We start from the raw sequence: 27,382 nt of genomic DNA on the forward strand, positions 1-27,382 counted from the left end.
TCTCTCTCCGCATTTCATTCCCCACTCCCCCATCATACTCAGAGCTTGGTTGCTGATTGGCCAAGCCACCGACAGGGTGAAATTAGACAGGAAGTAGCTCTGGATAAAAAGAAAATGCAAAGTGGGGCTACATGACTGAGACTTCCTGTGTTCTCCATTTCCTGCTTGACCTTTCACCTCGCAATGGGCCACACATAGTTCATTTGGTGGGATTTGGAAGTCTGCAGCTACCCTGGTGTGTGTGTGTGTGTGTGTGTGTGTTAGCGTGTGTGTGTACTTCTTTCATTCTGCTGAGTGGGTTGAGTTGTCGTGGGCCCCTTTGTGTAGTAGACTGTATATGTAATGCTGTTTTGTTATTGTCACAATTTTACGGCTACGCCATCTTCCCTAAAACTAATTTTGGCCTCCATTTTCAAACCTCCATGGTCTGTTGTAGTTATACTCTCAAATGAAAAGGACAGTTAGGGTTACTTAGGCCAACCACCCACTGACTTAAGTTTAAAAGTGAATGACATAATCACAGTTTGTATGTGTGTATTTGTGTTGGTAGGCGTTTACAGTATGTTAGTATGATCATGAGTATTTTTTTCTATGTGCCCTTTTATTTTCGCTAGTGTGTTCGAACCTACATTTATGGTGTGCCTTTGTTTGTTTTTGACTGTATTTTGTAAATCAAGGGGCATCTACAAAGTCTGTATGCACTTGGTGCGTGTGGTGTGGGTGTGTTGGTGTTTTCAGAACACAAAGTGTGCATTTGTGTGTTCAAACGTGAATGTGTGGCGCCTAAGTGATTATGTGGCTGTTAATTTGTACTTGAATTATTATTATTTATTTTTTTACAATATTCATTCTGATGTATGTTCAAATGTGTACATGTGTGGAAGAGTGGGTGTGTTTGTTTTTAGTCTGCTTGGAGGGTGTGTGACTTGGTGTGTTTTGTGTGGGCGTCTGGGTGTGTATTTATGATTATGGGCTATGGAATGCTTCTCATTGTTTTTCCTTCCACCGGGAGGACACCCGAGTCCTCCAGCGCTGCTGAGACTGGCCCGTCATGCATCGGTGAGCCACCGGTGGGGGGCGCTCTAGGGACCTTTCCAATGCTAAACAGACGGCCTGATGGGAAGGGGAGGCGAGCCACTCAGGGCGACTTGCATGCCTGTGTAACAGCTCACTGTGAAAATCGCACCTCCTCTGTGTATGCGTGTGTGTGGTTGTGTACATCTTACCCCCATGTAAAATTACCTGAGGGTGTGTGTGCTATGCAATTGAGCCTGATTTTGGCATGGAACAGGCTTTTTTTTTATACATTTGTGGTTCAGTATGAAGTTTCTAGTATTGTAGTTGTGTTTGTTTATTAAATGGTGAGATGACACTGTAGAGCAGAGTTCTCCAATAAGCGACCCACAGGTGATTTTATTTTTGCCCCTAAGGTTTCTGAGCAAAATAAAAAAATATAATAGATAAATATACAGTACCAGTCAAAAGTGTGGACACACCTACTTATTCAAGGGTTTTCCTTTATTTCTACTATTTTCTACATCATAGTGAAGACATCAAAACTATGAAATAACACATATGGAATCATGTAGTAACCAAAAAAAGGGTTAAACAAATCGACATGCAAAGCCACCCTTTGCCTTGATGACAGCTTTGCACACTCTTGGCATTCTCTCAACCAGCTTCCTGAGGTAATCACCTGTAATGCATTTTAATTAACAGGTGTGCCTTCTTAAAAGTTCATTTGTGGAACTGTTTTCCTTCTTAATGTGTTTGAGCCAATCAGTGGTGTTGTGACAAGGTGGGGGGGTATGTAGAAGATAGCCCTATTTGGTAAAAGACCAAGTCCATATTATGGCAAGAACAGCTCAAATAAGCAAAGATAAATTACAGTTAACTGCACCTCAGATTGCAGCCCAAATAAATGCTTCACAGCATTCAAGTAACAGACACATCTCAACATCAACTGTTCAGTGGTGACTGTGTGAATCAGGCCTTCATGGTAGATTTTCTGCAAAGAAACCACAACTAAAGGACACCAATAATAAGAAGAGACTTGCTTGGGCCAAGAAACATGAGCAATGGACATTAGACCTGTGGAAATGTGTAGTTTGGTCTGGTGTCCAAATCTGAGATTTTTGGTTCCGACCTCCGTGTATTTGTGAGACGCAATGTGGGTGAACGGATGATCTCCGCATGTGTAGTTCCCACTGTAAAGCATGGAGGAGGAGGTGTTATGCTGTGGGGGTTCTTTGTTGGTGACACTGTCTGTGATTTATTTAGAATTCAAGGCACACTTAACTAGCATGGCTACCACAGCATTCTGCAGCAATACGCCCTCCCATCTGGTTTGGGCTTAGTGGGACTATCAATTGTTTTTCAACAGGACAATGACCCAACACACCCAGGCTGTGTAAGGGATATTTTTACCAAGAAGGAGCGTGATGGAGTGCTGCATCAGACGACCTGGCCTCCACAATCCCCTGACCTCAACCCAATTGAGATGGTTTGGGATGAGTTGGACCAGGGAGTGAAGGAAAAGCAGCCAACAAGTGCTCAGCATATGTGGGAACTCCTTCAAGACTGTTGGAAAAGCATTCCAGGTGTAGCTGGTTGAGAAAATGCCAAGAGTGTGGAAAGCTGTCATCAAGGCAAAGGGTGGCTACTTTGAAGAATCTCAAATATAAAATACATGTTGATTTGTTTAACCCTTTTTTGGTTACTACATGATTCCATATGTGTTATTTCAAAGTTTTGATGACTTCACTATTATTCTACAATGTAGAAAATTGTGAAAATAAAGAAAAACCCTTGATATGAGTAGGTATTTGAAAACATTTGGCAGGGAGTGTGTATAGTATATATTATGTCATTTTCATTATTGGATATACAATTTCAGGAAATTATATTGAATGTACATTTACATTTTAGTAATTTAGGACACGCGCTTATCCAGAACGTCTTGTGAGTAGTGAGCTCAAAGTGATTATAATTTAGGAAACGTGTTCCCAAATATTCCCATGCATAAATAGAGGGATATGTGATCATATCCCAAAGTCTGTTTAGGATTTTTGCGGACCAATTTGCAGTGTACAATTATTTATAACTACGTTCCGGCCCCCTGACCATCCGCTGAAAAATCAGCCCACAGCTGAATGTAATTGGGTACCCCTGCCGTGGAGGCCTATCCTTGAGTGAAATGTTGCAGGAGAGATCTTCAAAGGAGAGGTACTGTGGAACCAAAATTGAGGACATGAGTATAATCGAGGACAGAGGGTCAAGCCATTCAGTTAGGACCTTTCGAAACCTCCTTCAAGTCAATTTTCCCTTACATAACCAACCAGTGTCTGTACAACATATACACACTTACATACATACATACAAACACACCTTCGTTCACCTTCACATGTCTGCACAAACGTGCTCCCTCACACTTTCCCTCTTCCGCATTTTCCCTCTTCCTCATTTTCAACCATGTTTATGGATCTCCTCTCTCTCTCTCTCTGTCTCTGTCTCTCTCGTGCTGTGCTTCTCCCACGCCACCCTATATTCCCTGACCATTCAATTCTTTCACATGGTAAGCTAACACCTCCATGCCCCTCCTATGTGACAATGCTATGGTCTCACCCCCAATAGAGTCTCCTGATCAGACTAAAGACATTTGCTTTTGACCCCACCAGCATAAAGCTGTAGGCTTGAGGCTTCTAAGCATCCAGGCCCCTCTTCTTTCTCCCATTGTCCTGTTGGTACCAACACTAGCTATGTACGTTAGATGCTACCTCAAATACAAAGTCAGTAACACAGACATAAACATTCATTAAGCTTCAGCTGAGATTCGTTTTTCAGGAATTTTAAATGTTTGTTCATTTTGGAGTATTTGCTATGTGAGGTTGGGAGCATGTGGAGAGAAGACCACCCCTGAAGGGAAGAACAACAACATATGAACGGGTGCAACCATATTGTCTCCTCACCACTCATCCATCTTCCCCTCCCCTCCCCTGTCGTCATGGCGTCAGCCAATGAGATGCCTGGGAGTCGGCGTTCAGTGTTGTCTAGGTTAATTTAATTTCACAGTTGGTGTGGGTGTGGGGCTGATGGTTGAGGGGGGTTGAAGGGGCAAATGTGAGTTAAGTGTTGGGTGGGGGGCTATGTAGATGTGGGGGTTGGGTGGATGGTTACGTCTATTGATGTATTGATTTGCGGGACAGAGACTTTGATGAATGAAGAAGGGTTTTCGCCGAGGAGGAGAAGTACCAGTTCAAAGGCCCACCCGTCCCCCTCACTTGCTCCCCTCACAAATAGCCTACCGTGGGCGATGAAGCCTGAAGCACGGCCATGATGTTGACTGTTAATTTGGTGGCTTGCACAAGTTTCCCCAAAAACGGACAAAATCATTTGTTTTCAAGACTGTGGTGACCTTCGAGTAACTGAACCATTCTATGTGGCTAAATAGTCAGTAGTGCTTTAATTGTTACAACACATTCAACACGTTGCTGAACTACCATCCAACGGTGTGGCACAGGAAACAGGAACATCATCAAAAAGCCCTGAAACCTTTTGGAATGTTTCTGCTCTTGAAAACAACATGTGCCATGATTGTATTGGGTTGCTTTATGGTAATATATGTGTAGAATGTCATTTACCTGAGGCCCATGAGCTTAGATTGGCCCTTCCATATGTTTTGTTGCGCAGAGCCCAAGAGGCGAGGCAGGGAATTTTTATTGGGTTGTGTCTCTCCTGGGTGTAGAAACTTAGGTTCAGAGGTCACAAGGGGATTCCAACATGTTAACCCTTTACAAACCAGCAGAGCTGTGCGCTGCCCCTCCCTTATGACCCCTGGCGCCCGTTCTCTCCTCCACACACACTCACACACACACTCACACACACACACACACACACACACACACACACACACACACAACCCCTCACCTCTCACATAGATCATTAGAGCTCCCTCTAGAGTTTAAAATCAGGACGCTGGCAACCAATTGCGAGCTCTGTGTTTCAGTTGCCCTTAGGCACACAGATCTAGCATCAGCTTACCCTCTAAAATCTGGTGGGAAATGCGAAAACTGACCGTACATCTAGAGGCGACATCATTCTACTCCCAGTCAGAGATTCCAAGGGGTTGAAGCAGGAAAATTTGATAGGCTACTATTACCTACCTGCTACCCCTCCTCACTATGTTCCCCCGATATCCTCCACTTTGCCTTCTCTGTGGCCAAATCTTTTGAATAAATCTGTAAATACTACTTTGGTACTGTGTGGTTCAATATACAAGTTATTCAACTTGTTTGTTTATTCTTGTATTTTGGGGAACCTTGATGTTGTTGTTATGGAGATTGTCCTCCCCCTGCTGCAGTTCTTTCTCTCTCGCTCCTGTTTGCGCTCTGTCACACTCTGTCCCTTTCTCGCATGCGTTCCCCTGCAGTCAACTCTCTCTCGCTTAATGCCAACCTCACACGCTCTCTCCCTCTACTATACTCCCTCATAGTTTTTCTCTTTCTCTTTCTTTCGCTCTCTCTCTCTTTCTCGCTCTGTGCCCATGTGTTGGGAACGTTCCAGGGCAGCTGGCAGAGTACTAAATCTGTCGTCAGTGTCCGGTTTCAATATACCCATTCTTTCTCCCTACACACCCCTCAGTCCATCCAACCCACACAAACTCTCTCTCTCTCTCTCTCTCTCTCTCTCTCTCTCTCTCTCTCTCTCTCTCTCTCTCTCTCTCTCTCTCTCTCTCTCTCTCTCTCTCTCTCTCTCTCTCTCTCTCTCTCTCTCTCTCTCTCTCTCTCTCTCTCTCTCTCTCTCTCTCTCTCTCTCTCTCTCTCTCTCTCTCTCTCTCTCTCTCTCTCTCTCTCTCTCTCTCTCTCTCTCTCTCTCTCTCTCTCTCTCTCTCTCTCTCTCTCTCTCTCTCTCTCTCTCTCTCTCTCTCTCTCTCTCTCTCTCTCTCTGAGTCCAGGCCAGCAACAGGCAGCGGGATATGCAAGCTGGCAGATGCTGATGAGCTGAGACACACACACACACACACACACACACACACTTTCAGCGTCGCTCATGTGTACTGAACCAGGATGTTAATAAGACCTGAAACACAAGACTGCCAACCGTGTGAGTGTGTGTGTGTCTGTCTGTCTGTCTGTCTGTCTCTGACAGCTTGTCATAACTTTCAATGGTGCATTGGCGGTCAGTACAATGGAGCTCATCGTTTTTTTTTATGGTCACATAATTCTCAGTCGAGAGGCTCAAAGTATTGGAGTTGTACTTGTGAACTAGTATAAAACATATGGAGTAGTGACACCGATGCTCTTTCCTCTCACAGTCGCTGCAGGCAAACTCTGAGATACACTGGTATTTTACGATGCTAAACCTCGAACCAGAGAACCCAATCATGCTTCTGATTCAATGAAATAAAGAATGAGGTTTGACCAAAAAAGTATTTGGTAAATTTCCATGTAGGTTTACAATAAAAAAAGTTTCAGAATTGGATGGTTAATTAAGTGATAATGCCCGAGAAGCTGGTGTTTGGAGGCTATATTGGCACGGGTGTTGTTATTAACAATATATCCTCCAAACACCGGCTTCGAGGGTACTATCACTTTTATACAAAGGGTTACCAACATATTCAAATAATGATTTACATATTTTCCATAAAAACATTATTTTGATGAATTTAGTCATACTATTTCATACTTCCACAAGATATAGTCCCGACACAAATCTGGGGTTGTTACTCAAGCCGGCTGGTGGTTTGGTTGCCAGAGACGCAACCCAGCCATTCGTTCTAAATGTTCCATTGTCATACTGGTTGGCAACGTTCTTATCCCATGCTTGCTAGCTAGCCGACTACGGCTAACTTACAGTCACGTCAAAAAGTGCAGCCAGAATAACAGAATAGCTGCATTTGCATTTGTTTAAGCTGTTTTCTAGTGACATTGATTTGGATGCATCCATAGCAATGTGCTAATGAGGCACGATTTCACCTGGCATTTAAAAAAAAACGTGTTCACTCGTCAGGACACTGTTGTTCAGCGGAGCTAGACAACAACACAGCTAACACAATCACTTCAAACTGTAAAGACTGCAAACCAGCTGCACTTCATTTGACCTTATTTCAATTGACGGTTTTTTATATCCATCAAAATGATGCCAGTTGATTCATGATTTCGACTGGCTGTGAAACGCTGCCTGCTTGTCTGTCTTGTCCGCTGTTGAAAACTAAATGTTAGTCTAAAAGAAATGTGAGATAATGTCTAGAGGCTTTTTATAGTGGAGATCCAAGTTTATAAATTGCCTGGCTGGGGAGATGAGACAGTGGATTGCACAGTCAGATGGAACAGAGTAAATAGGCATTTTAACATCATAGATTTAGCCGGTGGTAACTTGTGGAATAGACACTGGCTGGGATGCGGTTTTAACCAATCAGCATTCAGGATTAGACCCACACACCAGGCAATAGTTGGACCAAATCCATTTGACTGCATGAAGTATGTAAATGTTTTACGTCCATGTTTGAGTTTAATATTTTCAAATAGTATTTCTCTCTTTCACTCTCTTTTAGGACCAGGAAACTCCAGATCAGAAACATTCCTCCACACCTGCAGTGGGAGGTGAGTGCCCCTGGTTTGACCATAACATAGTTTCACCATATCAAAATGTATCAATGGGTCCGTTAGTGTCTCTCAATCAGTTTTAGATGGAAAAAGGCATGCTACAACAGAGGTAAGTAATCAGGAAAAATATGTTCAGAACATGATGTTCTGTGTAGCCATCTGAGATGTGAGTGAGTTAGGGGAGTAAAAGGCATTTAGATTGACTATGGCTGCGGACATGATTGTGTGTGTTCGTATGTGTATTTGTGTCTTTATTGTGGGGCGGCTTTATTTTGGGGGCGGCAGGTAGCCTAGTGGTTAGAGCATTGGGCTAGTAACCAAAAGGCTGCTAGATTGAATCCTCGAGCTGACAAGGTAAAAATCTGCTGTTCTGCCCCTGAACAAGTTAGTTAACCCACTGTTCCTAGGCCGTCATTGTAAAGAAGAATTTGTTCTTAACTGACTTGCCTAGTTAAATAAAGGTTTAAAAATAAATGGTGTGCGTGGGTGTTGAGCGCTGCACGCTACCGCTGACAGCTGGACGAAGACGGGCCACATGTCTCTGCTAAGGCGGGGGGGGGGCTCTTTCGCTTTCTCTCTCGCTCTCCACTCCATCCTGTCAGTGCTCGCGTGCAACGCAGTATGTCCTTCCTTAGCTGGCCACACGAGGGTAACGTTTCTCCATCCATGTTATAGCCCTGAACATGAGCCAGAAGGAGTTTTTAAAAAAATAGGCCCAATGTCAGACTAAAAAACCATGTTGAAGACACAATTCTAACTCATTACATCAGAGCAGTCAAACCAAGCTTCTGGATGGCCAGATATGCCTTTTATCCAAGCGTCATACCAGTGCATAAATTATACATATGGGTGGTCCCGGGAATCAAATCCACTATCCTGGCATTGCAAGCACCATGCTCTACCAACTGAGCCACACGGGACATCAGTGTCTGATTTAGACCAGGGAAGTGTCTCTCTCCAGTCAGTAACACTAATCAATGAAGTGGGAGGTTGAAATGATGCAGACACTTTGGCCCTTGAGGACTGGAACTGCTTTACACTGATGTAGGAAGTGAGGCAAATAGGAGAACATTGGAGAAACTCGGTTGAGGTGGAAATGTCGAAACACAACTATAATGAAATTGTGTTCTCCCCTCCCTAGGTGCTGGATGGTCTGCTGGCCCAATATGGGACCGTTGAGAACTGCGAACAAGGTAAGATACTGAAGTTACCTCTGGGGAAAAAAATTAAGTTATTCTGTTCTATTCATAGCCGGTCAGACTTTGCTCTGAACATCTGATCTACAAATCCAATGATAAGGCTTCCTTTACACACTCACTGGGCAAGATTATAAGGAGATTCACAGTATTCTTTGCACTTTGCACAATGCTTTTGCACTACAGAAATGTCACTCACTCTTTTCTATCGAGTCCTGACCGGATCTGCTTTCCCAACCCATCTGAGCTACAAAACAAAAGCATATTCATAAAGCGTCTCAAAATAGGAGTGCTGATCTAGGATCAGGTCCTACCTGTCCAGGTAATCTTAATCATTAAGAGGCAAAACTGATTTTAGATCAGCACTCCTACTCTGAGGCGCTTTATGAATAAGGGGCGTGATCAGAGTTCTGAGAGTCCTTCTGTCGTCCAAGCACCTCCCTTTGTGAATGCAGCTCATTAAGAAATAGCTTGAGTATACCAGTCTACAGGACACCCTGCAAGAGTGAAGTCTTTATGTCAGTGGTAAATCGCTGCTTCTCAGTCCTTCTCTGTCAGCGAATCAGATTTGATCAATGGGATATCCCATGCTCTGTCATAGGTCAATCAATATCATTAACTCTCAGAAAATGGGTCTGACAAGGAGGTGGGTTTATATCCTCTGACTTATGCAATCTCCCCTCCTCCCTCTCTCTCTCTCTCCTCCTCTCTCCTCTCCTCTCACTCTGGCTCCTTTTCTTAGTGAACACAGACAGTGAGACTGCGGTGGTCAACGTCACATATGGAACTCGGGAACATGCCAGACAGTAAGTCTCCCATAGTGCATGATCTTTTCTACATCTCTACTTCCAAATGTACCCAGTCCATTTCCTTTCACACCATGCTTATCTGGATGTGTTTGTGTCCATATAATGTATGCCATTTAGCAGACTCATTTATCCAAAGGGACAATCATGAGTGCATACATTTTACAAAGGGCTGGTCCCAGAAATCAAACCCACTATCCCTGCATTGCAAGCGCCATGCTCTGCCAACTGAGCTATGGAGGACCATATGAATGAAGCGTATAGGGCTAAATTACACTACCGTTCAAAAGTTTGGGGTCACTTAGAATTTTCCTTGTTTTTGAAAGAAAAGCAATTTTTTTGTCCATTATAACAACATCAAATTGATCAGAAATACAGCGTAGACATTGTTAATGTTGTAAATTACTATTGTAGCTGGATACGGCTGATTTTTAATGGAATATCTACATTGGCGTACAGCGATCCATTATCAGCAACCATCACTCCTGTGTTCCAATGACATGTTGTGTTAACTAATCCAAGTATATCATTTTAAAAGGCTAATTGATCACTAGAAATCCCTTTTGCAATCATGTTAGCACAGCTGAAAATTGTTGTGCTGCTTAAAGAAGCAATAAAACTGGCCTTCTTTAGACTAGTTGAGTATCTGGAGCATCAGAATTTGTGGGTTTGATTACAGGCTCAAAATGGCTAGAAACAAAGAACTTTCTTCCGAAAGTCATCAGTCTATTCTTGCTCTGCGAAATGAAGGCTATCCCATGTGAGAAATTGCCAAGAAACGGAAGATCTCGTACAACACTGTGTACAACTCCCTTCACAGAACAGTGCAAACTGTCTCTAACCAGAATAGAAAGATAATCAAATCCAGCTTTCAATTGGCTCATTCATCCCCCCTCCTCTCCCCTGTAACTACTCCCCAGGTTGTTACTGTAAATGAATACGTATTCTCAGTCAACTTACCTGGTAAAATAAGGGTAAAATAAAAAAAATACAGAATTACAGTTGACCAGGGCAGCTAAAGCGGGGCAGAAATTTGATGAACAGACTTGTTGGAAAGGTGGCATCCTATGACGGTACCACGTTAAAAGTCACTGAGCTCTTCAGTAAGGCCATTCTACTGCCAATGTTTGTCTATGGCAATAGCATGGCTGTATGCTTGATTTTATACACCTGTCAGCAACGGGTGTGTCTGAAATCCACTCATTTGAAGGGGTGTCCACATACTTTTGTATATATGGTGTGTATATCACTCGCTTGACCTCTAGTGGTATGATGGTAGGACTGCAGTTGGGGATTGCTCTGCCCTGCAACATGAAAAATGATCAAGGATATTAAAGATGAACTTACACACATGCAGCCGATGAATTTGGCCATAGTAGAAGGTTTCACTTAAGAAAAGCATTGTTTTGAGACATTTGGCTTTCGAGGTCCAGGTAAAAAACCTTTGGGGAGTAAAAACAGATAATCCTTATAGAAAGCTATTCAGAAAACCTCATGGGTGAAAGACACAAACCACGGGAACTCTTTCCTTCTCTTTCGTCATCCTTACAAATGACCATTTCTAGTTTTGCTGGTATTGTCGATGTATAATTAAATGTGAAATCCAACATCTACCCGTTTCTCCCAGGGCTATCCAGAAGCTGAACGGCTACGAGTTTGAGAACAATTCCTTGCGTGTCTCCTACATCCCAGATGAGACGTCGGATGTCGACTCCCAACACGGCCCAGACAATAGTCGTCGCCCCGGTTACGGGCCCCGCGGCCCCCGTGGCGGTTCCCCGGGCTCAGGCATGCCCTCAAAACACCAGCACGCCGACATCCCCCTCCGACTCCTGGTGCCCACCCAATACGTGGGGGCCATCATCGGCAAGGAGGGTGCCACCATCCGCAACATCACCAAACAAACCCAGAGCAAGTAAGTACCAATATGAGTTGACCAATATAGTAGTAACAGTGCCAGTGAACCAGATCAAGTAATTGCAAGTCAGGCCATACCGGTGACTTGTTGCTAGAATAGACAGAGCAAATCCATTACTGAAATGAAGCTTTACTACATCCCATCTTTGTTATTAAGGCTTTGAAAGTGATTATGAAAATGTACTGGGAGCATTGCACAACCCAAAGGGCTTTCGATTGAATTTGACCAAACCAAAAGTGCCCAGCCCACCTGCTTGTGAACACAACACTGTATGGCCAAACGGACTTTCCTGCGTTTTCTGTCCCTGCTGCTAGAATCGACGTCCATCGCAAAGAGAATGCCGGCGCAGCTGAGAAGCCAATCAGCATCCACTCCACCCCCGAGGGCTGCTCCTCTGCCTGCCGTTTGATCCTGGACATCATGCAACAGGAGGCTAAGGACACCAAGACGTGAGTGCAGTGTCCATGAAGCAGTTGTCAAACCTGCACAGTGTGACAACTTTAAAGTGACCCTCCAGCTATTTTGTAACTTTTCCCATAAAGAAAAACGGTATCTCCGATTGTGCTAGGGGTGGACGTTTATGCATGCAGTTAGGAAACGGTACATTTGATTTTCTTCTGTGTTTAATCTCATACTGTGTTCTCCTTGTCCTCTCAAGTGCTGAAGAAGTACCCCTGAAGATCCTGGCACACAATAACTTTGTCGGCCGACTGATCGGCAAGGAGGGGCGCAACCTGAAGAAAGTGGAGCAGGACACCGACACCAAGATCACAATCTCCCCGTTAGTCACACACATCTAAAAACATACAAACACATCAACACTCATCATGAAACACAAGGGTCCCTAGGTATGTTTATGTAGAGCTGCCATGGTCAATTAGGAAAGATCATGCACCGTGTGATGGAAACATATGACTATATCCAATGACTGATTAAATGTACTGACTTGTTTCTTCATTATTGTAGTCTCCAGTGATCAATGTTCCTTGTTATTTTTCTCCCTCTGCTCCTCTCCCCATCACCTTTCTGCTTCTTATTTCTCATTCTACCTGCTCTTCCTGTTTCTTATCGTTCTCTTTTTCCACCTGACCTCTCCCTCTTTCCTATTCTTCTCTTTCACCTCTCCCACCTTGTCTCTTCCTTCCCTCCACTCCTGTCTGAAGACTCCAGGACCTGACTGTGTACAACCCAGAGAGGACCATCACAGTGAAGGGACCCATCGAGGCCTGTTGTCTGGCCGAGACAGAGATCATGAAGAAAGTGCGCGAGGCCTATGACAATGACATGGCCGCCATGAATGTGAGTCAATGCTCAATAAAGTTACTGGCCTCCAATTCTCTTGAAAGCACAATGGTCTCTCACATAGATCTTTCTCCTGCCCCTGGCACTTTAGGTTTCCACCTGTATTTGTTGACTTTCGTAGGGAGAAACGCACATGCAGTCATTGTCACATGCACTCAAACTATCATGCACTCTCAGATCAGTTCCTTTGGCACTTACCTGCTTCTTGTCTCCAGCAACAGACTCATCTGATTCCCGGACTGAACCTTGGAGCGCTTGGACTTTTCCCCCCTTCCGGTTCCATGCCCCCTCCCCCATCAGGCAACTCTGCATCCCCCTACGGCTCTTTTGGGGTAAGTGCACAGGCTTCTATCTAAGCTCGTTGGGTTCCAGTCATTGAGCTTTAGTTGAGTTAGCTGTGTTTGCAAACGCTGATGCTAGCTTTCACAAACATTACCTCGGTCTGCCTCAGGGTTGGGTTGTGGTGTGGTAATAACCTCTAGATCAGCGGGGTCAGATATTGGTTGGGCTGTGGTCATGTAGTGACACAGTTGTAACTGTTTCATGTCACCCTACAGGCCCCTGAGCAGGAGACAGTCCATGTGTACATCCCGGCCCAGGCGGTAGGAGCTATTATTGGCAAGAAGGGACAGCATATAAAACAGCTGAGCCGCTTCGCTGGAGCATCAATCAAGGTGAGAGATTTACTGGTACACACAGACATTCACTCACACACGGAAATTGGTCAATGAGGAAAGATAATGCACCAAGCGGGTGTAAATAGTGCATTTCATCACTGCTCTGAAACTGATTTGAGAAAAACAATGACTTTTTTGAGACATCTATACTTGTACATATCATGTCTCTGTAAAGGACGTCACACTGCTTGCTTAGTGAGTACCACTTCCTTCTGATTCGGCCCATACCTGCCTCAAACTAGGGACCTCTGCTTCGCTAGCACACGTGACCGCCCTCCTTAAGCGTCTTGCCGGTCGGCGCCATGTGAAGTAAATTTCGCACATCCCTATGTGCCAAAGACGCCTATCTATGTGGTTTACGTTGACCTTCATATCTTTTCCCCTCCAGATTGCCCCAGCGGAGGCTCCTGACTCCAAGATGCGAATGGTCATTGTAACTGGCCCACCTGAGGCCCAGTTCAAGGTACAGTAGAATGGGAGCATGATCAGACAATCTCCTTTTCAGCCCCTGTTTGTCATAGTGTTCATATCAGTGTCCAGAACTGGGAGCCCTCTTCTTGTTGTTTGCATCTTTCTTTGTGTGTGGTCTCTGCTTGCCTGTCCTGCCTTCTCTTCCTCCATCCATTTCCTCTTCTCCAACCTGTATTATCCTACTTTTAGCCTTACACTCTTCCTCTCCTTCGTACTCTCTTTTTTTCCCTCCAAATCCCTGTTGAAGTCACATGTCAAGCCATAGGGTGTAGTTACTTTTCGATGTCAAACTGACGTTTGACTCTTTGTCGCCACCTCAGGCTCAGGGCAGGATTTATGGTAAACTGAAGGAGGAAAACTTCTTTGGGCCAAAGGAGGAAGTGAAGCTGGAGACGCACATCAAGGTAGCTGCTGCCGCTGCCGGCCGAGTCATCGGGAAAGGCGGAAAGACGGTGAGTGTAGAGGGTCTTCTCTGAGTCCTTCTCAGGTTCCATCCCGTTCTCTTTTTAGCAGAGCTTGTACCCTTTATTACAGTCAATTCTGTTCCTATATTTCCTTGTGGCTATCCTCTCCTGAGCTAGAACAACTGAGCATAGGACCACGACTCGCTATAAACAGTCATGTTAGTTTTAACTAAGTGCAAATCACTAACAAAACATTCTTATTCCTCAGGTGAATGAGCTACAGAACCTCACTGCAGCTGAAGTGGTGGTCCCTCGCGAACAGACCCCCGACGAGAATGACCAGGTTATTGTCAAGATCATCGGCCACTTCTACGCAAGCCAGGTGAGGATCTCCTAGTCCTCACTCTCTTTCATAAGCTGCCTATAGATATAGAACCTACCGAGATTTGAAGAGGCCCCAACCTCTCCTCATCATTTCCATCAACAGTTTCTCCAGTACTCTCCCGTCTCCTCACTTGCTCACTCATATGGTGTTGTCTCTCTTGCAGTTGGCCCAAAGGAAGATCAGGGACATTCTTACACAGGTCAGGCAGCAGCAGAAGGGAGGCATGGGGGAGCGCCAGGGGGAGCGCCAGGGGCCACACCCCGGCCCGGTCTTGTCTGAGATGGGGCCCTCCCAGGGACTGGCACAGGAGCCCCGGCCTCAGAGAAAGTGACGGGTCAGAGGGACCTTACCGGACGGACAGACAGACAGAAAAACGGACGGGGGATAGATGAACAGACGGATAAAAGAGAGCGACACACGGACCCAGCGATAGACAGGGAGAGATGCGAGTCAAACTAAGTCGGAGAGAGGAAACGCCTGAGAGATGACAAAGTTTAGAGAGGGGAAAAGTAAACTTAGAGAAAACAGAGACCAGATGCCAGGCCAGAGCGACTGACTAGGAATGGTGAGTTGTTTGGAGGATGTGGCAGGTAGAGGCCTCCTTTTGTGTTTCAGAGAGGGTCTCTCTCACACCAATGGGGGGCACTTGGTTCTCCTCATATGGAGAGCGACTACTCTCCCTGATCACACTTGGATGTGCCAGCCTACTTGATACTAAACCCACACTGAGCTCTTAACCATCTCCAGCCAGTCCTATATTTTAAGGGTGTTTTTTTTTTTTAAAGATAAAGATATATGTATAGAAATGTTTATTCAGAGGTATTATTAATAGAATGCAGTGATCGGGAACCGGGAGAGGGGGCAGGGAAGCCATTGCAGTGAGGGCGGGGTCATGGATTAGGTGACCCTTCGTCAGCCAATGAAAGTTCAGCAGAGGGGCCGCAGTTGTTAACACTGCTCTTTGACTCCTTCGTAGAAAACTACGAAGGAAAAAAAAAATATATGAGGTTGTAAATAGAATCTTCATGAAATGTAATGAAATGCTGCCCTCGATCGCCTTGCCTTTTGGGGTCGCCTCAGGTCTGCCTCGTTTCCGAGGCACTGTTTGTTCCTGAGGTCCCGATAGGCGTCTGGTGGTCAGAGCAGTGAGAGATCAGTAAGAGCGTGGAGGCCGCGGCTAGTCCTGCAGTTCTATTGCAGAGGCTTAGCTCCGAGACGCGGACGAGAACGACCGTTAACTAGCTAGCCATGCTCGCTGGCGAGCGGCCCACGCCTAAACGGCATATTTTATATATATTATATATATATGATATGTGAGTTAACCCGGTCCCTCGGGAGAATGAATTGAGGGCAAGGAGAAATACTGTGGACAGTTGAGCCAGATATGTAGCAGTCCTGCAATGACTGACAGACAAGAGGTCTTATTTGATTTTGCTCATTGCCTTTTTCATGCTCAGACCCAATTTAGACCAAAATCGGTTCTTTGGAATCTCCTGTGTGTTCTGGATTTTGTTTTATTGGATCTACAAAAACTACATTCATTGGTTAATTTGATACCAAGCAGGATTGAACCCATACTTACTGTGGTCACAAACTAGTTAGGAGACCAGATGGAATCAAAAACAGTACACACAGCGGTCTTTGAGGACCACGACTGCATGGGTCAGGTGAGTTGATCCACAGTCCTTTCCTCTAGATGGAAAGGTAATAACAGTTAGTGGGGAATGGCTTCTTCTCGCTCTCTCTCCCCTCCGCTGAAGGCCTGCTGGTGACGCTTCCAGACCCCACCTAATGAAGGAGGGGTAGAAGGAGGGGTAGAAGCATGGGGCGCTCTCACCGTTACTAGAAAAGATTAGATAAAATGAAATAAAAAATAAAAACCTACCTCAGGGTATTGTTACCTCAGTATTCCTAACTTCTTTTTTTTTTTTTTGCTTGCTGGTGTTTTATATAAAGCTGATAGTCCTGAATATTTTTTATTTTTTTAAGGAAAGAAAAAAACTTTTTTTAGGTTTTGTCTTGTTGCTTTGGTTATTTTTTTTCTGTTTTTTTTTGTGTGACTTTTATTTTGAAAATCAGAATGACCCAGAGGTGATGCTCCAGAAGAAAAAGTGAAATCAGCCAACAATGGCCAGGTGATAGAGGATCATGTCATGTGTTGTCATGCCTGCTTTGGGGGCAGCCTCTGGCTCTTCTGAAGTATGATTGGAGCATTCGGTCTTTAAAATCAGAGTATTGGCCAATTGGGAATGGCGCTGTTAGTCAAGAGGGTCTCTGGGCACATGTTGGTCCATACCAGACCATGGGTGTGGGTTATGATCAGGTCCCGGTAATTATGTTTTTGACATGGTCAAAAGGTTATTTATGATTATATATGTTTGTCATACAAGCTATCATTTGTTTTACTGCTGAACTAGAATACTGACAGCATGACAGGACAGGTTTTTGAGGCAGAATTCCCATGATATGACTTTGACCACTGTGTATCCGAGGCCCTCTTGTCTGTTTCATGATGACATCAGCTTAATGCGCAGAATGTTTACTTACATGTTGCAGTCCATCTTTTGTGCTGTGCCAGAGAAATGTTGATGTAAGACTGAAGGGCATTCGATCTGTCCCCTTGCTCTGAAAACACTGAATGTGAATATTTATTAGCTCTGTGCACTGACCAATAAGCCTCAGCCCTCCCCATTTCTCATGATCTTGATCTGTGAGTGTGATCGTGTGTGGGTTTGGGTGTGTTAGTGTTTTTTTTTTTTTTACATTTTATTGGTTTTAAGTGTTACATTTTTTTGTGGGGGAAGTGGTGGGGTGTAAAAAAAAAGCAGAAAAAAAGTAGAAAGAGAACCTATGGACTCGGTTGGTCTTTCAACAGACGTGTGTTCAAAAACCTTTTAAAAATGGGAGCAAAAAACAAGGAAGTTGAAAAAAATGCATAAAATAAATAGATTCAACCTGTTCATAAGATGTAAAAGGAAACCGATCACCAGACTTTTGTATTTTTTGAAATAACTATGGAGGGAAATGATGAAGGAATGATGGAAAAGCCGAAGAGTAAAAACTTCCAGGTCACTGATTGACACTGCCAGATAGCATCATTTCCACAGCCTGAGCTACTCATTTAACACATCCAGTAGACTGGCCAGCGGCATTGAAACATACTTTCTTACCATCGACAGGTGAAAGTCTATTCTACTGTTTATGCTTCCATTTTTTTTTTTTCAAGAGACGGGCAACTTCTTGTTTTGCCATGGCAAGAGCTGACTTGACATGTTTAGAGGTCTCCTGGCAACGAGCATATGACTCCATCATCATGTGGGGTACAAATGCTCCTCAGAAGTTTCAGTCTCTTTCCGACCCATAGAGCTCTGTTCACAAACACCAAGACACACTATTTTGGATTATTCAGACTGCAGCCATTTTTTTGTATCTTTATTTTGTATTCAGCAAGCTTTATTTGGACATGACATCTGGTTAAATACTGTTACACTAATTGAATAATGTAAACAACTAAATTTTGAAATGACAGAGAACCTCCAGGGCTTTTTAAAACTTGATGCAATTTAGTAACGGAGGCGTAGACGAGTAACAGGAGATGGGCCAATATTTTGTGAAAAGCGGGGGAGGGACTTATCTACCATGTCAGAGACTGACAGACAAATAGCGTACCCTTGTTTGACATACAAGAATTGCCTATTTATGTTTGGTCACTGGAAATGCAACTGTATACCATAGTCCAGTCAAAGTAGACTTATCATCACACACTTAACCTCCTCCCCCCTAGTCTTCTTTCACTATTTCACCACCCTGGTTTAAGATCCTTCGACTCACACTCTTACCACCAGGATTTTATTTGTACTTTTCTGTACTTCACAGGACTAGGAGGACCTTTTTTAAAATAATTTCATTTTGGGGAGTTGAGGGGAACTACAGAGTCCTCCACCCTCTCTTACGCTGGCCTCGATTGTGTTCGTTTTCTCACTTCTGTTCAGATGTTTCTAGATGTATTACATATACTTTTTTCAATTTATTTCCATTGCTTTAGTTTGGAAAAATTGTTGATTACATTTTTTTCTGATCATGTTTTTTAATGCACAGTACTCTTAAACAGCTACTAAATAAATACAAAATACTAACGTGTAACGCATTACATGATGTAAGTAATAACTGTGCCAAACACAAGTTTTTGTACTCAAAAAGAGAAAGAATGAGAATTTGGTTTTATCTGTAATGGATGACACCTGGTCTGTTCACTGAGTGGCTCAGTCTTCAGCCCTCACACTTTGAAGCACTATAACATGAAATCCATGCTCGTTGTCTGTGGCAAAGCGAATGGCTCACTATTGTGTCCACAAACAAAATTCTTCTCATGTCTGAACTGAAGTCCTTTTTTATGCAATTTGAGTGATATGTTGACAAGCTATATTCATGGTCAACATTTGGCATGTGGACTGTTGATTATCCACTTACAAAACAAACCCACAACAATATGACAAAACTCTTTTGAAACTTCCCATCAAAGCTTGTAGCTTCGCATATTGATGACAGATTCAATGATGGCTATGATTATTGAAACAAAGATGCACACCGCAATGTTTTTTTCCTCATTGGTAGACTCTGGTCTTCACTTAAACTAAACATCATAGATGGGTGCTAGAAAGATGAAACAAACCTCACACATAACTGGGAACGCTACCTCAAGACTTAGCCATAAGATTGTTTTTTTAATCAACCAGACAAGAGCAAACAGTGCATGTTACAGTATTTTCTTTCCTTCACTTTAATTTATTTTTTTATTTTCATTTTACCTCTCCGGCTTATTGTTGGGACTGTAAAAATAAAAATAAATACAGAGGGTGAAGTAGGGTGCAGGAGCAGGGCAGGAGAGGACTATGTGTGGGGAGTGACTGGGTTTATTATGGGCATCCCCATAAGGCCTGGGACATGTTGGTTTGAGTGATAAGGGGGCACTGAGGATTGGAACAAAGTGAATACATGGGAAACTAAACCCTTGTGGCTCTTCTGGTGGAGCAGGGTTATTCGGTCTCTCTTGAATGAGAACCCGAGGGCCCTGAAATTGCTTCTGTCCCTCAGTCGATACACCACACTCTGTGCCTGTTCCACATTTCTCTGTGTTCCCTTCGGATAACCAGCTCCCCCATGGGCCCTCACCTTGGGACCCTGAGACCCAGTGTCCCACCCTCCTCCTCCCACAGTCCCCCTCTAGCTCTGCCCCTCTTCCACCATCTCTCTCTTTGTCTTCACTTCCGGAATCAAGGGGCACGATACCTGTAACCCTGTAAAAAAGAATTGATCTACCTCTTCAGAAAAAAAATAGGTAAAAGGTCAAATTAAAAAAGGAAACAAAAAGTTTAACATTTGAAAATGATGAAATTAAAAGTAAGTAAATGAATAAATAACTAGGTAGCGGCATCTCCATATACTGCAGCTCAGTCTATTAAAGAAAAATAACTTTAAATTCTTCCAAAGATGATTTTGTTTTCTCTGTTAGTTGTTTTGAAAAGATTATGAAATGGAAAAATTCAAGCGGAGAGATAAACTTAAGTATTTTTTCTCTCCAAAAAACAAGATTTAATTATCCAGTTGCATTTTTGTTCTTCATTAGACGTATGTTTTTAGCCTCAAATTCTTCATATTTTTTTTGTTTGATTTATTTTCTGATTGCTTTTTCAAATGACATAGGATTGTATTTCTTGTGTTTGGATGCATTAGGATTATCTCTCTGTGAACTGCAACACAATAACACTCAGTGAATCCTTTTCAGAGCAGCATGATGTCTAAACGATTGAATTGTTTATTTTATTTTTCAATGATTCATTTGAAAAGAAAGGACCGGTTTAGCTGGTCAGTCTCCGGAGGAGCTGGAGTAGGAGGAGGACATGTAGAGCGAGAGGCCCATCTATCGGGCTCTGCTCTGCTGCCAACCCTCCTCCACCTCTGGGGACTTGGCCTTTCAACTTCTGCCTGCCTGATTTCTTTAGTTCTCATCAAGACTTGTTTTAAACTCCTTGTAAACAAAACAGAGCATAGATATGTGTTATTAAAAGACGAGAAACCGGAACCCGCTTCTGTCTTGTGTTTTCTGTGTTGTCTTTTAACTCTATACAGTGCCTCCACCAGTGCCTTCTTCACCCACAGTGGTCTTTACAGAAAAACTACAATTTAACCACAGAACTAGAATAATGTATTATATTTCCATGAGTGGAACACTATCATGTCACATCAGATACCTCGATCTAGAGTTTGAAATTCCAATCAAAGATATCGATTAAGAGTCTAGGAACTCCATAACTATATCTGCATTTTCTGCAAATATTTGCAAAGATACTTTAGGTATTGAAATTTCTTGAAATTTCTTAGAAGCAACCTCAAACACTGGTATTAACAAATATACTTAAGCCTATATCTGGAGACACTCAGCAGGAGTTTACCAAAATTCTTTACTCTCTGAGGAAATGACACAGAATAATTGTATCATGGGTACACACTTGGCTAGATCAAGGTCCTATAATTAAAAAAAATGTGTTTTACAGTCTATGAATTTAGCAGTACCCCCCCTCTTATTAAAAAAATCCCCAGGTAGCACATAGTGTTTTGAGAACCATACGTTTCCTAGAGCTTGGTGAGAGCATGTTTGTTCTATGGTTATTTTGCATACAGCCTTCCTACAACTTTCTGGGCACAAGATACCCAGCTAGCACATAACGTTCTGAGAACCATAGGTTTCTTAAGTGGGAATTTAAGCTTTTTCCCTCATGGTTCTATTTGAAATTAATGTTCTCAGAACATTAAGAACACTTTCCATAAAAACCACAAGAAAAGATTAGTAACGTTCAAAAGAAGTTCTAAGAATGTTATTTAAAAACATACATTCCATTCTCAGCTCCAACAAAACTCTCTCTATCCTCAGTCTTATTAAGTGTGTTTACGTGTGTTGGCTGAGCACACTAATTGTTGACACCTGATCTTAATGAATGCTTGTTTCCATTGAAATGGGGTCTGTTAGAATACACATAGCATGCTCGCTCCATCCTGGTGGCGCTGTGGACTAATTCCATGGATAGAGAACAGAAGACCATAGGTTTGAGCATCACTGAAAATGAACATTTTTGCATGCCTAATAAAATAATTTCCATGTGTCCTATCTGTGCTTGGAGTTCAAAACAGTTAACCCAAACTAAGCTAGCAGTGTTATTGAAAGTTAAGGAAATTATTTTAAAACCTCCAAATAACCTATAGCTTCCACTCTCAGAGCGTTAAGAAAACCTCCCAGGAAAACTTTCAGGGAACCATGTAAAACATTGTCAGAACACGCCTGCAACCTAAAAATGAATGTTCTCACAACGTTTAAAACCTTTCAATTTTACCGGTCAGGAAATGTATGACTTTGTTCCCAGAACCAATGTGAAACCAAAAACTTACATTCCCACAGCTTCCAAGGAACCAAATGTTCTAGCTTGGTAGTTTCCTGATTGAAATGTCACTAATCATACCTGGTTAAGACCATCACTGTGGTGTGTATTTATGTCTAAAGTACTGTTGAGATCGGTAGTCAGGAGCCTGTGCTGCTAATAAATACATTTGGAAAATGAAAAAGCAGACCATTTCTAGGCTTTTACATAGACTTCCTTATAAATGTTGCCTTTTATGGCTATGAAAGAAGTCGCTCCCTTTTCCATCACACACGGACTACTTTCAATCTAATTGGACAATAATCTATCCAATCACATTCCACGTTGCACGGCGGCCGCTCAATTTTGAAAACCAAAATGGCTACTGAGGCTGTTCAAGCGTAAGTTGCCTAAGCATTTTTATCAAATGGAATACTCTTATGCAATGTATTTCAACCTTATGCCATAATATCGTGCCTTTCGTTAAATTAGGCTTCATATAATAGCCTAACGTTAGTTAATTATAAATCCCTAAAAATAACTGTCAAGATGATGTGAGTGGTTAGACAAGCAAGCAAGCTAGCTAGCTGCTAGTTAGATAGCAATTCGGAGTTTGACTCTGAACCATCGTTTTCAGGTTACTTGAAAGATGCGACCATCTACATTTGGAATTGTACGATGTGGCAGAGCATCAGGAGGGTGGGGAAGCGGAGTTGATGGTGCCCTACCTAACCGTGAGTAGGTTAACACCTCACCCACTTTAGACACTTTGAAATGCTTGGCCAAACAACTCGTCAAAATGTTGATGGTCAAAGAAAACATATGCATTGCAATAATTACGTTTTATAAGTACTATCTGTGTTGTTGTTCAGGAAAGTCGTAGCAAACAGAAGATTTTGTGCAGACAGTTGTTTGTGCTGGATGACATGATGCAGCTTCTGGAGAGACTGGAGACAACTGACCAGCTGTTTAATGAACCCTGCCCTCCAAACCCCGGTAACACACAGAGACACACCCAACACATAATCAGCTATCATGCTACTCAAGATATCCTTACTTCCATGGCCTCCGAGTACCATGTAATAGTATTCGGAGGGGTCAGGTCTACCCCAGTGTAGTACTTTTGCAAATGACTGGTCTGCTGTGTTCAGGCAACGAAGCTCACAGACGCTGGAAGGTCCTGAAGAGTGAATATAAAGAGGGAGTCCAGGAGGTGGAGACACTTATTAGCACCTTACAGGACAGGATGGACAAACTGCACCACAAACGGGACAGACTGACAAACCTGGTCATAGCACTAGAGAAGAAGGTATACACACACGCACTCATGATGCACACTCACGGACACACACACTTTAGTCTGTACAGTGACTTTCCACATTTAAAAAAAAGAGAGCAACAGTCCTCACAATTTGCAGGCATTTGATGGATGTGGTCTTTCGTATGGTTACTTTGTATAGTCATGTGCCATGTTTTGGATGTGTAATGTCTTTCCACATCTCTCCCATAGAAAGATCTCAGCCTGCAGATGGGGGAGTCCCTCAAGACGGCCCACAATGCCTTGCGTGTATGTGAGGTGCAGCTGGCCCAGCTGAGGGTGGAAACAGATGCCACACTGGCCCGCTCGGCTGACTGGCAGCACCTGAGAGATGTGTGAGTAACAAGCAGCTCTATCCACCAATCATACATCCTTGCAGAGACATGTCCTATTTCTACTCTACCACCACTAATTTTCCCTGACTTTAGTCTTGAGCTACCACACTTCCATGTTTTTGACTCAGGTATTAGAACTCTCATTCAATTTACCATTTCATAAGGAACGTGAGAGAGATGAAAATTTGCCCAGTCTAAAATCAACCCAGAACCCCTAACCTAGACCCTTGGTAATTCCAAATTAGGATGGGCACCTGACTGCCCTGCTCTAGTCCATACTCACCTCTGTCCCCTGTTGTCTCCCTTCCCCAGCCTGCAGGGCTATGTGGAGGAGACACAAGGGGTGATGCAGTGTAGGCTGTTGTCAGTGGGGTCCTCGGAGCTGTGTGTGGAACTGAGGCCCTGCTCCTGTGAATCCTCTGGCCAGCTGGAGCCTCTCAGACTGACTGTCACTTGGAGCCCTGATGACCACTTCCACCTCCAGGTAAACAACACAGCTGACTTCCGACCTGGGTGTTATTCACTATGAACCAAACGCTAGCAAACAAAATGTGGAGGGACCTTCCTGAATTTGTCCAATAAAAACTTGTTTTAGTTGCAAAAAGTTTTCCGCTCTGAGTAATCGGTTTTCGTTGTAAAATGTTTTGCTACAGTGAGTGACTAATGAATACACTCCTGGTTTGGTTTCCGGTCCCTATAGCTCCTTGTCCGGTTCCATCCTAGTTCCTACAACTCTTCTCTTTAGCTCCCTCTGAGCCGCTTACCTGGCCCTGTCTCCTAGATGGTAATCATTGTTTGATTTAGCCAAGTAAGATATCGATACAATATTTCTTAGTTTTTGGCACCTATTGAGAAAAGAACAACATTTTGACGCCATTAGTCACAACCCCCACTTTGTCCCCTGTTCCTCTCTCAAGGTGTATCAGGGTACTACAGGGCTGTTAGTGGAGTCCATGAAGGGTCGCCTTTCTCACCTCAGTGCTGCCCTGCTGGAGGTCATGCAGTGCTACATCAGCCAGGGAGAGATGCTGGCTGAGATCCAGGCCCTACACTCCAGGTATATATACACACACACACAGTGCCTACAAAGATCAGTCAGCGATGATAGAAGTGAGACCCTTGATCTTCAATGATGAAGTAGAATGATGTTTCTTTCTGAGACTGAATCCTGTAACTGTTTGAATTGCCTTACTATGTGATCTAAAGCATTGAAAGCAGCCGTCTGACTATATCCCACTGCCTCTCTTTTGGAGAGGGATCATTGAGACACACGTGCTTACAAAAACCAATGTAAAACAGTTGTATACAGTCGATCAGATCAACAGAGATTTCTACAAACGAAAACATGCGCAGTAGCACTCAAAAACCATAACTAGCTCAGCTGAGAACCCATCAAAGACAATGTTTTTAATGACCCCCGATAGTATATCTTCACAATATTACTTCTGAACTACTCAGTTCTACTGAAGGTGAGTAGAAGTTGTCAGCCAATATTGAGTACCTTTCCCGTGCATTCTCAATCACACGAGAACACTGTTTATGTTCATAACGTTGCTTATACTCCAACACTTCTAAGCAAGAATTACACTGTGTGAGAGGTTATTCATATCTGAGGACTTTTTTCATATTTCAAGCACAATGACACATTAAGTTTTCTAACGTCCAATCTGCTTGCGGTCTTAAACACCTGTTTTTGACATGGTGACAATTTCCCCTGTGTGTAGGTTTGCTATAGACTGGCGTCCAGGCCAGAGACTGCTAGTGTTCCTGAAGACTGCCTCTTCGGTGTGCAACCTGGAGGTGGAGGAAGGCTACCCTTCCAGAGGCACAGCTACACTCATCTCTGTACGCAGGGACGGCAAACTGGTCGACAACGCTGTCCTACAGGTAAAACATTCATCACCATTACTTGTTTATTGATGTATTGAGGCCCATTTGAGTCCCATTGAAATTGTATTAGGAAAAACTTTATTTAGCAAAGATGGAGCACTGCCCTTGTTCTTCAAGTTATTATCTACGCTTAAACATTAATGATTTAGTTCTTGAAGTTATTTACCCTCTGGGGTCTTCTTTTTTATTTATTTTCTAATCCACAGCTACAAACAACCATGTAAGTGATGTTGATTTGTACATTCTGTTCCATTATAATGTGAGACATGTATGTTTGAATTTGCAGCCTCCCCAGAAGACCCCCTCTCTGACAGAGTGGCTGGAGTTCCTCTCCTCCAGTCCGTACGTCTGACCATCTTCTCTCTAGTTGACACAGAGGAAGTGGCTGTTTCTCTCCATGGTCACCAAAGGGGCGCCCTTACCTCTAATATGTAAATATTAGGAATGTAACAATTCAATATGCATTGATCCTGGTTCAAATGTTGCTAGTGCATGGTTCTGCAGGACCCCAAACCAATCCAAATTTAGCATGCATCGGTCAGAAAAACGATTTTCAAACGTTACAATCGCCAGTTCACTAAAGTTTTTCACTCATTGTTTTATCCCAAAAATGCCTCTTATGTGTTGTGACTGAGTTGATGCATCCTCTCCTTCAGTTCAGTAGGCTATTGAACTTTTATGCGTGTAACTGCACATGACTGTCAGGTAGACACAGCTGCTTGCGCCGACTAGAAGTAGGCCTCTCCATGTTCTTAATGGGCTGTTCGGACATCACCGCGGCACCTTCAACGTTCAGAGGCTTTGAAAATGGCTTTCTCAGTGTCATATCGTAGGGTCTTATTAGTTGAGTGACAACCAATGCAATTTGCCGCGTCATTGTTACCAAATGCGCTGTAGAATAGTTTTTTTTACTGGGGTTGCGTAGTCTACTGGAGTGCACACAACTTGCATCGACCTGCTGAGTGGGGTTTTCAATCACTCTGATTTTATTTAGATTGTTCGGGTCCCCATAATAAATAGTTTGTTTAAAGAAAAACTACCCAATCAGTGTATTTGGTCATTTATACATGAACAGGGTCATTTCATAAAGGATGCGCATGGTCACATTCATTGGTCAGAGCAGGATAAGCGCTCCAGAAAATTCCAAATGGTCTAAACCATTTGCTTTTGAGTAGGATAACATCCAACGCTGCATGATATAATAATTGCCATTATATTAAATGCCATGCTAATTTGTAAAGATAATTATTGATGAAGTACAAGCTCAACATGTTTTATCTGACAATATGACAAGTTAATGAGTGGGTAATGGTGATTGCAGATAATAGTCTGATGATAGTGGGTTGGTAGATGTCTGCCCTATGGCTCAGCTCATGTGCCTATACCATTGACACACAGACACTAACAGAGGGCCTCTCAGTTTATAGAAGTCAGCTCAGAGGCCCAGCTCCTGTGCTCCAATCATTATCAGATATGACTTTAAAATGGAAAATTTAATGTGTTTATGCAACAACAACAGAAATACTGTATAGAACTGAATCCCATCAATTAATTTCCATAATCCAGGTATTCCTAAACTGGGAATACCTAAATATTCCTAAAATTAATTGATGGGATTCAGTTCTTTTGCACAATGCCATTGGGGGTTCGCCAAATGAAAATGT

The 27,382-nt window shown here is 43.2% G+C and overlaps 2 protein-coding genes across 3 annotated transcripts in view; both read left to right on the forward strand.

Moving 5' to 3' along the window:
• Positions 1-20,845, forward strand: part of LOC139364598 (insulin-like growth factor 2 mRNA-binding protein 1) — a 60,462-nt gene extending 39,617 nt beyond the window's left edge. Inside the window, exons 3-15 of one of the 2 annotated variants that reach the window (XM_071101473.1) lie at positions 7,553-7,601; positions 8,746-8,797; positions 9,543-9,606; positions 11,234-11,521; positions 11,839-11,973; positions 12,183-12,305; positions 12,688-12,823; positions 13,042-13,158; positions 13,384-13,500; positions 13,892-13,966; positions 14,295-14,426; positions 14,647-14,760; positions 14,927-20,845. In XM_071101473.1, coding sequence (XP_070957574.1) covers positions 7,553-7,601; positions 8,746-8,797; positions 9,543-9,606; positions 11,234-11,521; positions 11,839-11,973; positions 12,183-12,305; positions 12,688-12,823; positions 13,042-13,158; positions 13,384-13,500; positions 13,892-13,966; positions 14,295-14,426; positions 14,647-14,760; positions 14,927-15,094 — 1,570 coding nt within the window. In that variant the 3' untranslated portion in view covers positions 15,095-20,845. The remainder of the gene's footprint in view (positions 1-7,552; positions 7,602-8,745; positions 8,798-9,542; positions 9,607-11,233; positions 11,522-11,838; positions 11,974-12,182; positions 12,306-12,687; positions 12,824-13,041; positions 13,159-13,383; positions 13,501-13,891; positions 13,967-14,294; positions 14,427-14,646; positions 14,761-14,926) is intronic. The other variant, XM_071101474.1, reaches the window with a different exon arrangement.
• A 1,708-nt stretch (positions 20,846-22,553) lies between these two features.
• Positions 22,554-26,723, forward strand: LOC139423550 (uncharacterized). The gene is made up of 9 exons (XM_071175144.1): positions 22,554-22,576; positions 22,813-22,909; positions 23,048-23,171; positions 23,327-23,484; positions 23,686-23,828; positions 24,141-24,312; positions 24,746-24,885; positions 25,553-25,715; positions 26,005-26,723. Exons 1-9 carry the CDS (start codon positions 22,554-22,556, stop codon positions 26,068-26,070), a joined length of 1,086 nt encoding a protein of 361 aa, XP_071031245.1. The 3' UTR covers positions 26,071-26,723.
• Positions 26,724-27,382: the final 659 nt, after the last annotated feature.

The sequence above is a fragment of the Oncorhynchus clarkii genome, chromosome 13, assembly GCF_045791955.1.
Source record: "Oncorhynchus clarkii lewisi isolate Uvic-CL-2024 chromosome 13, UVic_Ocla_1.0, whole genome shotgun sequence".
Taxonomy (NCBI): Eukaryota; Metazoa; Chordata; class Actinopteri; order Salmoniformes; family Salmonidae; genus Oncorhynchus; species Oncorhynchus clarkii.

Bases quoted from the DNA above. Each gene is read 5' to 3' on its own strand.
- LOC139423550 (XM_071175144.1), top strand. From the start codon at position 22,554: ATGGCTACTGAGGCTGTTCAAGC. The intron at 23,829-24,140 runs GTGAGTAACAAG...TCCCTTCCCCAG, and splicing joins TGGCAGCACCTGAGAGATGT to CCTGCAGGGCTATGTGGAGG. The intron at 25,716-26,004 runs GTAAAACATTCA...TTGAATTTGCAG, and splicing joins TCGACAACGCTGTCCTACAG to CCTCCCCAGAAGACCCCCTC.